Source organism: Haliaeetus albicilla, chromosome 4, assembly GCF_947461875.1.
Source record: "Haliaeetus albicilla chromosome 4, bHalAlb1.1, whole genome shotgun sequence".
Classification (NCBI taxonomy): domain Eukaryota; kingdom Metazoa; phylum Chordata; class Aves; order Accipitriformes; family Accipitridae; genus Haliaeetus; species Haliaeetus albicilla.
In genome coordinates this window covers 24,267,499-24,284,517 of record NC_091486.1, presented here as the reverse complement: position 1 = coordinate 24,284,517, position 17,019 = coordinate 24,267,499, and the positions used below count along the sequence as shown (strand labels likewise).

Sequence of the window (17,019 nt, the reverse complement as noted above, 5' to 3'; positions counted from 1 at the left end):
AACCAATAAAGGCATTACTTAACAGGGAGACTGACATGCTTGCTGGATGTTTCTCTCTCTTTTTATCCAAGAAGGAACCTCAAATAAGTCAAGCTTTCTGCAATATAATTTAAGACTCTTTGAAGTGCTAATAAACATATAAACATTTACAAGGGCTGTAAATAGGAATGACTATATTTTGCACAGTGCCTGGTACACTAGGATTCAACAGGGCCTTCAAGCTGATAGGCGTTACTACAGTGATACAGAATTCCACCTAAGAGAAATGACATGCTAGTATGGTTTGAGAGAAATCAGAACTACAAAGCCTTATTCCACCTCTGCATGGTGATCAGTGACACAGTCACAAAATGTTGCTATTGAAATAGATTCAGAATAAACTGGGAGACTGAGGTGGAAACTGATTGTAGGGATGACATACAAGAACATGCCCCAGGAAAGTTTGTTGCAGAGAGACATGAAGAAGGATCAGACCTTTCCAATCAGCTTGTTATTTTTCAATCTTTTCAGTCTCGTAAGGGGTGTTTAAAGTGCCTGCATCTGTAACCTTAAACCAAGGATAACAACAGCGAAAGGGAAACTCACAGAGTTAAAACTAACTGGATCCCTTGATCTTCTGCAGAAATTGTGCCTCATTGACAATATTGAATATCATACATAATGGCACGGCAAATTATCTGAAACAGTGCAGATAATTATTGATTATGAACTTTTCAGTCATAATGCCATTATTTAGAAAAGAACATGTCATAGCAAGACTCGATCAAAAGACTTGTACACTTCCATCAGTATATATCACACCAAGAGAAAAGCTGCATTACTGAAGTGAAAAATCTCATTCCTAGATATTTTTCTCCCCTGCCAATGGCCAGGAAGGTTATCTTAGGAGATACACTGTCATAAACAGTGTTCACAAAATCTGCATCCATTTTTTAAATGGTGATCAATACACCTGAATGGAAGCAGCAGTCACTGTGTTGCTATGCTGACAAACATGGCTTGTTCTGATATAAGTCCGGCTACTGAGGATAGAATGCTGTTCCATACTCATTTAAATCTGCTCTACCAGACAGAGCATTGGTCATTAAAATTAGAAATGTTTGACAAAGCAAAACAAGAGAAAAAAACCTAAAAGCATATTACAAGGATGGTCAAAACCAATATAACAGCACCACTAAAGGCCAGACTCTGCTCCCACTTAGCTCCATGCGTATCAAAGCAATTGTACTGTATTCACTTGAAATATGCTCAGTTCACACCAGCAAAACTGGGAGTGCAATCTGGCACCTCTTCTTGGTATAATAACAATTTTGGAATCTTTTCCTGCTACTCACTTGCATGCTTTATCAGTATGAACACAGAAGGTATGAAGGTGGGATGTTAGTTATTTTCAAAGCTTTGCTCACATCTTGCCAATTCTGTGTTTACTGTCATATTCTAAAGCCGGGGAGGGGAGGAGTACTTTTTATATTCCTCTTCCTTCCATGTGTTACTCTAGGAAAAAAAATCTCCTGCTTGCCTACCATCACTTCATTTTTCAATGTCTCTCACACTAGCTCTGTTTCTTTGCATACAAATTTGAATTGGTCATCAGATGAAGGTTTGCAGACACCGTAAAGCAACAGATTCCACACACTTGGGTCCTTCCACATCTTCCTTCTGTGTTGTATTCTGGATCTGATACCATGGAATCATTCTTCCTTATTCTGACAAGAAGGCTATTTGAGAGGTTGGTGAACACAGTATTCCAGCTACATTGCAAATGCAGACTGCTACAAATTGATCACTTTTACATTTCTCAAATAAAACCCCATTAGAGAGACAAATCATCAAGGCAGAGTTTGAGCAGTCAATGGAGAGTGTGACATGAAGTGGGTCAAGACAGCTGAGTGTTCCATGACCACCTTTTTATACTTTTGTGGGTCTCCAAGCACTACACTATTTTAAATCACATGATCACCCATCCTGCAAAGCTAAATATTCTGTATTTTATTAACTATAGTTTTGTATCTCTACTATGTTTGCCTATGGGAAATCAGTAAATTGGAGCAAAGACTTCTGCAATTGATTACTGTGCAATAAACTGGGAGAGTAGTATACCATAAATCAAGGTGATAGTTTAGGGGCTGGATATGAATCTGATTTTTTTTTTTATTCCCCCCTCTCAATATTTCATTTCTCAGATCAAATTTAATTTCTCACTTAAATGAACTGGAAAAAATTTCTGGTATAGAATGCTCATTGGTGAGAAGGTACATTAGAAAGTACTGATATTTACATGAGATTCCTAATACTCCTTAAACATGTTTAAGTATTCAGGAGTCTACCAGAGAAAGAAGCAAGAACATTCTTAAGTAACAATGTAACATATATTTTCCAGTAGCCTAAGGCAAGGAAAAGGCAGCCCCTCTGAAATGCTGCCTACTGCATTACACTACAAAACACCTACATGAGATTCAGTAACATACTTTGCTAAATAATGTACTTACAGCATGGCCAAACAGATAAAACAAATGAAAATCCTTACATGTTCATTTCCATTAATGTATTTTTACAGTGCCTTCATAATTCCTACTGCTACAATCCTGACACATAAAATGAGGCATAAGATTATATTACACCTTGGTATAAGGGATATGACTAGATAGACCTTAAAAAGACAAACTGGTATTACATGCAAATGCACTGAGAGCTGTGGTCTCAATTCTGATGAACTTAAGCCTTATTCAGAAACCTCATTGAACAGTGCTGCGACATTTACGTCAGCATGCCATTTCATACATGCATTTCCTACACAGCATTCCACTGAAACGGTATGTAAAATTTCTTCTGTTCTGACAGAGGATCTGTTTTTAAACTAGCTCATTAAAAACTAACATTCATAGTGTTCAGAAAACAAAGATGGTAAGAAAGCTGCTTCTCTCAAAGCTGTAATTTCAGAGCAGTGAAGTCTGCTGAGGGCTACTGAATTGTCATCAGATGGGCAAAAGCAGGAAGCAAGTTACACTACTGTTTATCAGACTAGATGATGTGTAAGTGCTGCTGAACATGAATAAAAAAGAATTAAAATATTCATTCTGACCTTATAGGGGCCAAGACTCCCTCTCTCCAAAGTCACTGCATACCGAAGTAATAGCTGTTCTTCATTTACTCAAGATCAAATGTTTCTCAAGGCATGTTCAGTAACTTCTAACATAATCTTATTCCACACAAAAGGAAATTGGTTATTTGTATGTTATCCAAGAAAGGCTGAGTAATTCACTGTGGTAGGAAAGACCTCTAAAAATAAGTCACCTCTCAGCAGATTCACTCCCTTCCTGTCTGGGTTTGAATCAGTTTGCAATTGCATGAAAGAACAAAGCTTGAGGATGAACTACAGAGAACTTCTGTAATGATAACACTGCTCAAATACATATATTTCACTCCTACTCTGTTTAAAAGAATCCAACTATTAGAGGTGGAGCAAGCCAGTGACCCAACAGGATGTGCATGACCAGATCTCCTCGTGTGTAGCCTTCTGCTTTCATGTTTATTTTTGGATGTCTTTTGCTCTGTGCTTTGAAACAGTTTTTTGGGCACGGTAGCTAGCACCAGTTACTCATTGATGCTAAAGAGGGAAAGCAAGTTCTTATCAACACAAAGACTATCTCTTCCTACAGATTCATAGAGCACCTTGGAAGTCTACAGTGTTGTGATAGTGATGAATAACTTTTTTTCATGTTTGTTAGTGCTCCTCAGAGATGAAGGCTGGGGACAATCCGTGCACAAAGGCACATCACCAGTGATTCCCATAACCTCCTACAGCTTCTTCATCAGGAAACAGTGTTCAGCTGTGTGAGAAGCTAACCAGGGATTTCATCATCTCCAACCTGCTATAGCAGCCACTGATAGAAAACAAGACTCCAAGGATGAGTAAAGTTTAGAAGTTCAACAGATGTTACCAAACAGGATGGTATTTCAACAGATACAGTCATTAGAGAAAAGGCTAGGCCATTTTAACTGGTAATTGTTGTTATCAGGAGGATACCATTCCTTTTGATTAGCATTCTCTGACTGTTAAAAGTGGAGGTAATAGAAAATCTTTATGTGTTTAAAGAGCTGATTGAATATGTGGTTCTGTATATTACAGAAGGCATCTTATTATATTTTTGATAAAGAATATCCTATCTTTTCCTCAAAGTGTATTTAAATTTATAAAACTGACAGAAGAATAGTGATAAAAAAGTCTGTTCAGAAGTAGCAATCTCTTTCTTTCAGGTATAGACCCAATTGTAATTGTACTCATAGAATTAATACATTTTGCTGTATATTGTGCATTAAATACGTTAATGAGCCACATCTGGTCTGTGAAACATTCTATCAATGCAATTGGTTCTTAGAGCAATACACCTAATACAGGAAAAGTCACTTCAATTTAAACGATACTCAGAAAAATCTGTAAATTCATAATATGAAATTATAGAGATTCTGAAAATTCTTTCTAAACTTAGAAATAACTAAAATAGATAGGTATTACATCTTTCTCTTAAAATCTAGTTTCAGGATTTATAATAAAAGTTTCATAAGCAGTATAAATGGATATTCATTTGTCTTTCAAAGAACTGCATAGCTTTGTGGTAGAAAAACATTTGTTGCAAACATGTACTTCATCTGTAGGTTTCAGTGTTGATGAATTTTTACTATAAAGGAAGATAGTTCATAGCTCTTAGTCCTATCATTTCAGATTAGTTGCACAATAAATTAAAGTTCACACTGAATCAATTTATACTGGTTTATTTTCCAAGATCATATTCACAACCTAAAAATCAAAAAGAATATTAAAAATTGCAGTCTTAGAATTTCCATGCTCTGTATGCCAAAAAAATCTTTAATCAGCTAACAGAGAGTTTTCATTTGTTCTTTCTCTCAAAAGAAGGAAAAAAGTAAATTTCCCCAAAAGTAAATTTCGGGGGGGGGGGGGAGTGGGGGGTGGAACCAAACAAAAAATTTAATCATATGTAAAATGTATTCTTTGCACTTCTAGTATTAATCATAAAAATCCTACATTCATAAAAGCAGCAACTATTTTAAGAATTCCAACTCTACAGTTTATTTAGGTTGTTCTTAACCTACAGTATTGTATTATTTTGGAATTATTCAACAATTTTTTTATGGAGAAACTACTTCTATCTGGAATTAAATTCTCATTATCTGCAGAGTTGAAATTTGTATGCACTAGATTTTAGTTTTTACCGTATCTGGATTGTAATGACACTGACATGGTTGCATACTCTCATTTTTCCCATGGTATCCCTGATAATAAATATCTGTGATCCATTCTGACTTTCTGTGGGTTTTCATTAAAAACAAATTAAAAAATTATCTGAATGGCACATCACTGTATCAATAACCATTTCCCCATATGGGCTTTGTCACAGCGAAGATATATGAATCTTAGGATAAGGTAGACAGAACAACACAGCATCCATAACATAACAAAAAGTTTCCTTGGAAGAAAAGTATTTACTTTTCTTCAAATAACAAGGAGAACAACAACAACAACAACAATAATAATACTGCTGCTATTGCTAGTATATTTAGGGGGAATTTTCTTAAATAATTTTATGTCTGTTTTGAACATTCTCTGTTTATCATACCTTAGCTGCAGTTTATGTAGGCTTTGGGATTAGTAGATTGCAGGGAAACAAATACCGCCTTGAAAAAAATGAACAACTTAATTCTACCTCAGACTAACCAGCAAAGCTATATTTTGTGGCATAATTTTCCACTCACTAAGAGCACAGGGATAGCCTCCTTGAAAGAAAGCACTCCGAAATACATTAAAAGTTCACTGTAAAACTGCACAAAAGGCAAAGAAGCACCACAAAGCTAAACTGTGGTCTGTGACTGACACCTGCAGCATCTGTGACATGCTCTGCTGCACAATTTCATAAAATCTGCAACATACAGGATGTGTGCTAAGGCTCCCTATGACAGCTCCCAATACTTTCAACACGTGACCTTTTCCAAAAGCATCTATCATCAAAAAACTCATCAAAATTAGCAAAATTGTTAGAAACAACATTATTAGTGATTAAAGAGCAAATTACATTAGCATTTTTGTTTTAAAACAACTTTAAATATGTTTTAAGGTTCAAGATTTTAAAGAAAGGAACTTAACATCCATTCTCCCAATATTTCTGATAGGAAACCAACAATCTCTGAATGCTTAGCAAGAAAGTCATATACACAGCAGAAATTACTCTGCTTATACTAATTAAAAGTTAATTAAAAAAGAATGTTACTTGAGAAACCTACAATTGGATTTATTCTCCTCCATCATGAGCTTGTAAAGCACTATCTACATTAAAAATTTCTGACAACTGGCAAGTGTAGCATATGTTAAAACAGATGAGATCACTGGCATATTCAATCTTTTAATGCCAGGGTCTAAAACTATAATGAAGATCCTGTAGAGAAAAAAGCATGAACTGCAGAAAACTATTGCATTGTGAATTTCTTCAAATTTTCTATGAGACTTTACAAGCATTTCATTTCAGCTGTAGACATTGCAAAAAAACCAGTGCAAATTATGGCTATGCAATTCAAAGAATGAAATCTGATATTGTCAGAGCATTCAATGGCAAGCACATTTCATTCACACATCAGTCTTTCATGCCTTGGTCATGCTGCACCATTAACTATGCTCAAAGCAACGTATTTGCAGACAGGTGGCATTAGTGCTGTTTCCTCAGTCAGTGTAGCTAGTTGTGGATTTGATTTTCTTTCTGATACCCTTACTTTAGTACTGCTTTAGGACAATTATTTGGAGTATAATACTGCTCTTTCTCAGGAAAAGAGAAAGCCAAAAAAACCCCATCTTTCTGCACTTAGGAGAGAAGCTGAACTAAAATGCTACAGCCAGCATCTATGTCTTAAATATAGTTATGTGGCCCTACATCTGCAACTTTAGGACACTGTCACAGCATCTGACAGCTCTATACAACACCTAAATTTGTATTGTCACCATTTAAAACAAGCTGGCAGTACAAACTGAAAATAGTGTAGGCCAGGCCAACAGGATGCCTTCCAATTCCCAGAACACTTTTCAAATCAAGTGTAATGCTTACAAAAATGAAAAATGATTGAAGTTCAGCAACTTCACAAAGTAACATGTTAATGAAGTCTTCTCAGCATGGATACCAAAGTACACAGAGATTATAGAACCTCAGCAGTACGTTCTCCACAAAGGAAAGTTTTAAGGGAATTCATGTGTAATCAGTAACTTAATTTTTAAGTGATCTTGATCCATCTGCAAATTCTAAACCCCTTACAGCTGGTGATGAGACAGGAGTAAAGGAGAATAATTTAAAATATCAGAGTATACTAAGGATAGACTCCTCATAAATGCTGGCTATAAAAGCAAGTTTAAGGGTAAGAAAGCAACACCTGCAGTATACAAGTAAATTCCACCAGAAATTTCACCTAAGTTATTTCATTAGAAGAAGCCCACAAGACAGAAATACAGGAGTATGTAATCATACAGAATATGAGGCACTAAAAAGAAATAAAAAGACTTTTCTTTTTGTGCAAACTAAAAGAATTATTACTTTGCTTACAGTATAAATGTGCTTATATTTCATTACAAACACTTAAAAGGTTAAATCACTTTTTTCTGCATAAACTGCATATAAATCTGAATTTACCTCCCAAAGTGCTTTAAAGTCCTTCTGCTCAATTCGAAGGAGCTCGCTATATTCTCTGGTAACGATGGTTGCATGGCGAGGAGTGTTATCCAAAATGGACTCTCCAAAAGCAGTTCCTATTCCCAGAGTGCATATTGTCACAGCATCCTTTGAATTAAAAATAAAAGGACACATATTAAACATTCCAGGATGTTTTAAGAGTCTTTATGTCACATTTGCTAACAGCACTGCCTTAAGATTCTTCAGCAATTTGCTCTAAAAGAAAATTAATTAAAAGTGCAAACAAAAAAATCAATACACTGATTAACAAATGGGAAGCTTCAATGTGGAAGTAAGTAGGACTTCTGTTTTCTATGACCATCAGTTGAATTATACATTTCTGCCTGCAAAGCAGAGAACACAAGAGTTACCTTCACCTTTGGAAGAAAGTTATGACCTCTGTTCATCTACCTGTAAAGACTTCTGTGATGAGATCCTTTAGAAATGTCAGAGGTGATTAGAAGATAACTAGCATCAGAAATGCAACCTGGGAATATAAATTTCTGCCTTATATAGGCTCATCAGAAAGAAAATTTGACTGTTATGTTTTCTCAGTAAACTTAACTTTCAATTATAATATCCTCTTGCATTTGTAATGCATTTCTCTATTGTACAAGGTCTGTGCACAATGCAGTTGTACAGTTTAATCAACTCTTGGCCTTTCTGTTGAAAATGCCAGTAAATCTCTCAATTGTTCATGGATGCCTGCCAATTATGTATCAGACTAAAAAAAAATTATTTTCACATAAGTCAGGGATTTCAAGAAAACTATTTAAAAGTCCAAAACCACCTGGAATACAGTATTCAGGATGGTCCCAAACATGCAGTAAAGTCCACTTCAAAAGAGTCTATTTGAGCACATGCCATTCATATGACGGGAAGATGCCTAAATCAATCCCCCTTGGCCAGGAACTCCTCTGTAATAGTTCCAATATAAATTCTGAGCTACTGCAGACAAAAAAATAGAATACTTGAAATTAAATAACTTGCTGAATCAAGATCTTTAGATACATGTTCTAGTCTAGGCTTACAAGTTGCTATGTTCCTGAGCACAGGCTTGAAGCTGAACACTTACATATGTCTCTTTCCAAGTTGGGCCTTAATTGACTGTCTTTCAAGTAATTAAAAAAAAATAGCAATAGCATTAAAAATTTAAACTGATACAAACTGTACTTCACTAAGGAAATCACACATGCACACAGACAAATACACATAAACATATAAAAACACATGCTAATTTTACTCGATACAACATTAGAAATATAGTTTAATTCTAAAATGTGGGATTCATGAAACAAAAATAAAAGCAGAAAATTTTGTCATCCCATCCACTACATCCTTGCAGCTGATAATCCAGGAGAGATGCATGAGCATATTTCAGCATCATTTTCTGTGTTTAAAATTGCATTGTCTTCCTTTCATGCATCTAATAAGTGCTAATAGGCAAATGTTATTAAGATCAAGTTAGTAGCTTTATAATTGCATTACAAAGACAAATGCCCATAATAGTCCAGTTCCCTGAACCATAGCAAATTGCTTTTGCACAGATATTACCATCTAAAATTATGTGTTCAGGAAAACAAAATCAATTATGTCTTAGAAAAGATCTAGGAAGAATTTACAACTGTAAGAAATAAATTTTCAAGGAAGGAAACATGAACAGGGACTGTTTAAAAGAAAGAATATTTGGGAATGAGCACCTAGGCACCTAAATAGAAGTCTCTACAAACAGTCTATAATACAGGCTATACACTAAAGATCTGCCTTAACACGCTTACCTTTCAGAGCTGAAACACTATAAGCGTGCTACCATACTCACAATTGCACTCAAAGGAGCTACAAAGAAAATGTGCCTACTGCTCACACAAATCTCCAGGTCTCCAATACATTATTCTCAACTTTATTTAGAAAGTTCAGATAAAAGATCTCTGTTTAGGGCAGAATAACCAAATATCCTGGCAGAAACTTTTCCATTAGGTGGGTCATAAGCAATATTTACATCTTCCAACGTCTTTCTCACTACCTTCCCTCCCTCCAAAAAAATAAACACCTTTGAAATGCTTCACCTTTTTTGATTCTTTACAACCCTAAAGAATATATCTTTAAAGACAGAATACAGAAGAAGAGAAAATGAAAGGTGTTGGTTAAGGAACCACTTTCTAAGATAACTTCTGATGAGGCAGCTGTTCAACCCGAGAAATAAATTAACATTGTGGGGTGTTAAGTCAAGAAGCTGGAACGGTCCTATATACAGTCATTAAAGTCCAGGCTTTTATCAAGTGAAAGTTCTTTCAGTTTTTTTTCCCCAGCCATCATTGCTCTCCATAGAGAGGCAGTTTCACAGCCAGCTAGGGAGCAAGCCCATTTGTCTTTTTCAAGACTTCAGAGCCCCATTTTCTCTCTGCCCCTTGTTTATACCTCTCCAGCCTCCTGGGGAATCAGGTGTGCATTTCCTATTACGCCTGTTAACCTTACACTCAAGAATCTCCTGCTGTTCAATGTAGACTTCAGGAGGATTGCTGGCAGCTCAAAATTCAGTTTGCTGTTCCCCTCTGCAATCCCAGAAGCAGCAGGGGGTTCTAGCTGCTGGTAACCAGCTAAAATTCACACAGCTATTTAAAAGGCAGTACTAAAGACTTAAAAAGATGAGATTGTTTCCATTGCTGTCTGTCCTCTGAACACACTATAAAATGGTAGCTTTCAAATCAGAGGCTGTTTGTGTATTCAGTTTCACTGACTCTCACTGGCAGGTGAGACACATGCAGTGAAACAGTTGTTACCCCCCCCTCCCCCCCATCAATCTAAAACATTATTGAATTTGTAAGACCTTTCTATGGAACGGATGAGAATCAGAAAAAGACTCTGCCTTATTCCCTCCCCCACCATCACAAGGCACATCCCTGCATGCTCCTCCCTGACTTGTGCCACTTTCTGTTTTCCAACCTGGCAAACAGAATTTTTGTACTGTGTGTAAACAAAATCATGGTGTCTGAGAGAGAAATGAAGAAAATAGGAAAAAAAATTACAAGTCCTAGGTTGAAAGGGATTGGGGACTTTTCTCTGAAATTTTAGTTTATTCAATACTTTGAGTTTATAAAGGAGTTGATGTAGCTAGTTTGTTTTTAATTTCATCATTTTTCCTACACCTTGTACCTTCAACTCACCTCTGCACCTGTGTCCCTCCAGGACTCCATACCATCTCCATGTTTAATTGGAGATCTGCAAAAGCTGGCATTTTGAAAAGTTTTCTTATTATTAAGAAACACAGTTGACACAGTTCAGTTTGTCCTCAGCAAAAATTTCCTTTGATAACAGAGAAACCAAAGGATACACATGAAAGTAAACTATCTGTTCTATGAAGTGATCTTCCTGTTCCATTATCTCCACTGGAATATGTTTCAGCCATTCAGATAGGAAATCTTTATCAAACTGCTTTTAAAGACAACATAGAAAGATCTTCCCACACTAGAATTGCGGTTTGCCAACATAAGTTAGGCGATCCTCTTTACACAAAACAAGGTGATTTGCTCAAAGGAGGCATTATGCATCTAGAAAGACTGTGACCAACTTCTCTTCTAGTTCCTAATTAAGATATTTACAGATCAGATTAATTGTACTGTCATAATATATTCATTATTTCCATACGTTTCTATCTGATCCTCTAAAAGCTACCTGCAATGTCTTGGAATTTTTGCGAGGTTACCTTGCAGACAGAAGTGAAGTGATTTTTCCACATTAACTTTCAATAAGTCAAGTTCAAAACCAAAATTAGTACAACCACGACATTGTGGAACTCAGCATGGACCAACAGACCCTGCTTCTCAACTGAGTACTTTAGTCCAGCCAATCTCTGTGTTACAATGGCTATACCAGTTCTCATGCTCATACTAAGTAATTTAGAGCTAGCTTGGGCATATTTACACTACACTACAGACTACTGTACGAACCTATGTCACAACTTCACATAGGTTATCTCCAAAATACATAATGGCTATTTACATGCACACAAAATGGCATTTACAGGCAAAAAGCAGTATTACAAGGACTGTCCTGTTTAAATCCCTTTCCTTGTTTCCACTTCATCTTATCACATACCTCCTTTGTCTTCAGTTTCAAACAGCCAGGAAATTCTTCCCTTTCTTACACGGACATCTGAACCTCTTTCTTCACAGTTATTCTTCTCAGCAACACCACTAACTTATTTGGCTTTTGATCCCCAGCCCTTTGCATCTTCCTACAACTGACACTGCTGTACCACCCAAGCACCCACAGCTCCTCCTTTAAAGCTTTTCTAAAAAAGGCTAATTGTAAAGTCAATGCCCTGTATTGAGTTTGGTCTGTTTTTAAAATCTGATCAGTTTAAAAAAAAATCACCAAAACACAGACAAGATAAACTAGCAATAGCCCCTAGCGCACGCTGTAATTCAGCTGGCAGACTACAGTAAAACTGCTGATCAAATTGCTATTTGGTCTTTGTCTTTCTTCTCTTCATTCCTTCCCGTTTTATCAGATAGGAATATAAATCTTAATCATTTGTGGTAAAAGGCTCTGAATCTAATTCAGTAAAACACAATGCTGCAGAATGTCAAAGATGCAAAGATGTCGCACTGATGCTTTGGTCGTAATGCATTTATTCCCAGCTTTATTCTGAGACATTATCAACATCCTTCAGAATCTGTTCATTTTCAAAATAGAGTTCAAAAATTGAACATACATAAGGCAGTCAGCAGTATTTTTAAGACAACACCAAATTAGGAATACCTCAAAGAGGGACTTTTATTACTGTATACCTTGGTTGTAACATTGGGTAGGTAACAGTGCCAAAGAAAAGTTAAATTCAGAATCTGTTCATAACTGAGGGTGAAGACCTCTTTCTGATAGATTCTAAACAGGCTGCATTTTCTGTTTATTTTGAAGGGGACTTACGAACTCTTTGTGTGACTTTTAAGCACAATATATATCACAATATATATTTGTTACAAACAAGTTGAGGCAAGACCAAAACAGTTCATTACACGTACCTCTGCAAATCATAGTGTGATATTTTTACCTTAAAAAAGTCCTCTTCAGTCTCTTCTTGATTGTCGAATAGCCAGAAAATTCATAAATAATTTGTATAGAAAGCAGACCAGCCACCACTCAGGATGTACTGGATGGGTAATCCTGCAGATCTCTGTACTGTAAACTGTATTGTCCCATTCAATGGCAAATGAAATTACCATCACGATCAGCAGCAGCTACCATATTTTATCACCTCAGTGGAACAGAACTAACAGCAGCAAAGAAATCTTCTCTGGTCAAACTCTTTAAAATAGGTATGTTGTAAATAGTTGAATGTGGTTTTCAAACTAGCCATTTTAGTATTAAATAGTGCTTGTACTCAGTTTGTTATATATTCTAATACTGCCCTCTTGTGACATAATACAGTTTTGCAACCAGCCAGAAAATTTTCCAAACCAAGATGAAAGCAAGGCTTTACCTATGAGATCTTAAATATGTGTGTTTGTCTTTATTAAAACATTTAAATCAGTAAATGGAATGCTTCCTCTTATCATAATAGCAAATAATAGGTAATGTTAATATTTCTGTTTATATGAATTCTCAGCTTGATCTTGATCAGTATTACTAACATTTTCTGTGAGAAATCATGGGTGTCTGCATGAGTAAGCTGATGCACAGCAAAGATGTGTACAAATTAATGCTTCCCTAGCTACACTGAAGTCTGGATCCATTAGTGCATTTAGATATAAATTCTAGTGCAAGACATGTAACTACATGCCTTTGTAGGAGCAAAGGCTATTAAGACATTTTTAGCACACACTGCAGAATAACTGTTCTGGTTTCAGCTGGGATAGAGTTAACTGTTTTCCTACTAGCTGGTACGGTGGTATGTTTTGAGTTCAGTATGCAAAGAATGTTGATAACACTGATGTTTTCAGTTGTTGCTCAGTAGTGTTTAGACTAAAGGATTTTTCAGCTTCTCATGCCCAGCCAGCGAGAAAGCTTGAAGGGGCACAAGAAGCTGGCACAGGATACAGCCAGGGCAGCTGACCCAAACTGGCCAACGGTGTATTCCATACCATGGGACATCACGTCTAGTTTAGGAACTGGGGAGTGAGGGTGGGGAATTGCTACTCGGGGACTAGCTGGGTGTTGATCGGCAGGTGGTGAGCAACTGCACTGCGCATCATTTGTACATTCCAATCCTTTTATTATTGCTGTTGTCATTTTATTAGTGTTATCATTATCATTATTAGTTTCCTCTTTTCTGTTCTATTAAACCGTTCTTATCTCAACCCATAAGTTTTACTTCTTTTCCCGATTTTCTCCCCCATCCCACTGGGTGCAGGGAGTGGCTGTGTGGTGCTTAGTTGCTGGCTGTGGTTAAACCACGACAATAACTTACTGCACTTTTAATGGGAGAAAGCTACAAAACACCAAAGGTGACTGCATAAAGAATTAGCACATGGTAGCTGCTACACAACACATTTATTCCCATGCTTGCTGAAATTTAAGTTCCCCAGGTAGACATACAAACACCTAATAAAAGTGGGACTAATATTTTTAATCAAGAGAATTGATTTTCTGTATTTACATTAACACTGTAGGCATCATCATATAATCATAGGAAAATTCAAGCTCCAAGAAAATTCAGGAGGTCATCTAGTACATCCTGCTTATCCTAAGTATTACAAGATTATTAGTCGTGTCTAAAGACTTTTTAACCAATAGGAACCTAAATACAAAGTTAGCTTCTGTCTTCCTAGAAAAGATGGCATAGTCCTTCTGTATTTTTACATGAGAAAAGAAACTTTTAAACTTGTAAACTCAGGTATATTTCTGTATCTCTTCTGCTCTGCTGGAAGTTTCTCATTAGCATTAGTGCCATTTATGGTAACATATGGTACCAGCAGAGCAATTGACCATGACTATGACTTTGCAAAGGAAGCTTTGGCTCCTGGGTGCTGTTACTGGAAAATGTGCTCCAGGGTAGGTTACAAGCATTCCTACATCTTAAGCACTGGTCATCCATTCCTGGCTGGGAGCACAATGCTGGCAACTGAGTCTGTCAGGGCTGCCCACCTATGGAGCTACACTGTATGTTCTCCATCACCTGTGGTTGTAGTGAGCACAGTAGGCAGGGAGTGCTAGCAAGTACTTCAAGCTCAATGATGACCAGCACCATGCCAACAGCAAAGTACAGGCAAGACTGGAACAGGGTACCCAGGAGCTAAAGGCAGGAGACCAAGGATGGACAAGGTGGGGACACGGTATAAACACCAAGCTGGGGCAAAACCAGATAAAATATTGGACTTAAATACTATTTAGGAGTCCCTAATCACCAAACTTATCCAGCACTAGAATGGTAAATGCATGAGCTGCTGTCCTTCTGGCAGTGAGGCTGTATCCTATGGCAACTAGGCAGTGGTAAGAATTCAGTTCATTGCTCCTGAGAGAAGGAAATGTGAGGTTAAGAAATTAATGCAGAATATAATTTCTAGAACTAGAACTATGCGAATTATAGTCCTATAGTTTCCTATTGGCAGGAAAATGCAGTGAATCTGAACAAGCAGAAAAAAATATTCATATTAGATTTCTTAAAAGGCTGAAGTGTTCCATTCTCCATCTAATGGAACAAATCAACACTCCAAACAGATTCTTAATTTAACTTCCACATCCAGAACATTTTTGTGGATATATTTCTTTCTGATTCAGTAAAGAGCATTGGACCTTAACAACAGTGTAGTGCCATCTTTTGGCAAACACCGGAAAATACTCCTGATTGCTTTACACCCACACAGAAAAGGGTCTCGTAAGACTCCAGTCCTGTTCCAAATCGTGACAATACCAATGACAGCCAGGCCGTGCTGAGAATTGCTCAAATTGGGCTAATTACACTCTCAATCAGTCTCTACTTAGTACAGTGAAGAGGTTGCTAAAAATAATGATATGAAAGAAATTCCTTTTGTATCTATCATCTTACGGTGAGTAGAAAGACCCAGTGCTCACACACTGCCCAGACTTGCATTCTGACCCAATTTCACTGGTGATGCAGTGCTTAACAAAGTGAAAAATCCAATTTCTGCCAATCTGCTATGAGCAAGAAGCCTTCCTCAATCAGCCAAACTTTGGGCAAAGAATACACCACCACCACCCCCCATGTATGCTATATTCAGTCAAGGTGGGAAAAAGGGGTAGTGTTACACTTCAAGTCCTGGGTAGTTGTACCACTTATGTGAAGGCACAATGAGTTACATGTCAGAGGTACAACCCCATGCTGACCTACATGATGGGACAATCCCAGATCTCAAACATGGGAGCAGGGAATGGGACATGATGCCTTCCCAGAAGACTCAACTGGCAGGAGGAAGTGCATGACTTGTCAGCATGATGTTAGACGACATGGGTGGGAGACTTTCCAGGAGGAATATCCCATCTTTTTACTTATTTATTTACTCTAAATTCCCCGATTTTGTAAATCCCGGAGTCCAAGATACTGAGAAATAGCTTGCAATTTGGGGGGAATTTTACTTGTTCTTGTATTTGTTAATACCAGGCTTCCGGTCTAACATGGCAGCAGTTCCAATACTCTACTATTACTGTAATACTTTCCCATTCTTGCAGTGGAGACTGCAGTATGCTGTTATCCAACTGCATAGTTGGTGGGTTTGGTTTGAACTTTCTGAACAAGGACTGAATTAAAGTATTTCCAGGGAATGAATTAATAACTCTTAGATCTTTAGCTTAACTTCATATGGCACTATTAGAAAAGACAGAGGAGTCATGTTTCATATTAAAATGTAGACCCTTTTTCAGAGCATTACCTCCATAGAGAAAGGACAACTGAGACTAAAGCAGACTCAGAAACATGCTTGTGATAGGACAAAATATCTGTATGATATATGTTATTGTTATCTACCTCAGCATAAGTCATACCCTTTCTTTGTACTACTGACTGGATGGTTTAAACGAAAAATCTGTTTTACCTGGTGGTTGCTTGTATCAGAAACCTTCACATCCAATGATCCTGTCAGAACAGCATACCAGTTTGTCCCAATATCACCCTGACGGAATACTGGAAAGATGAAATCTTGTAAATAAAAGCTATCTCTTTAAGTTTAGCAACATTAACAAACATTTTCTTTCATATTACTGTACTACTATAGTCACTGCTGGCACTATAGAATTTGTCATATCAGCCTACTTACTTACTATTACAATAGTGTTTCCAATGACACTGGAAAGCACATATATTAGTAAACTGGTCGATAACACTACAAAAACAATGAAAGCA

General features: G+C 36.9%; 1 protein-coding gene across 3 annotated transcripts in view; it reads right to left on the bottom strand.

Moving 5' to 3' along the window:
- Window positions 1-17,019, bottom strand: part of RAPGEF4 (Rap guanine nucleotide exchange factor 4) — a 157,924-nt gene that overhangs the window by 126,420 nt on the left and 14,485 nt on the right. For all 3 annotated transcript variants that reach the window (XM_069781441.1, XM_069781440.1, XM_069781442.1), the window contains exons 3-4: window positions 16,712-16,800; window positions 7,686-7,832 (exon numbers count right to left, since the gene is read on the bottom strand). In XM_069781441.1, coding sequence (XP_069637542.1) covers window positions 7,686-7,832; window positions 16,712-16,800 — 236 coding nt within the window. The remainder of the gene's footprint in view (window positions 1-7,685; window positions 7,833-16,711; window positions 16,801-17,019) is intronic.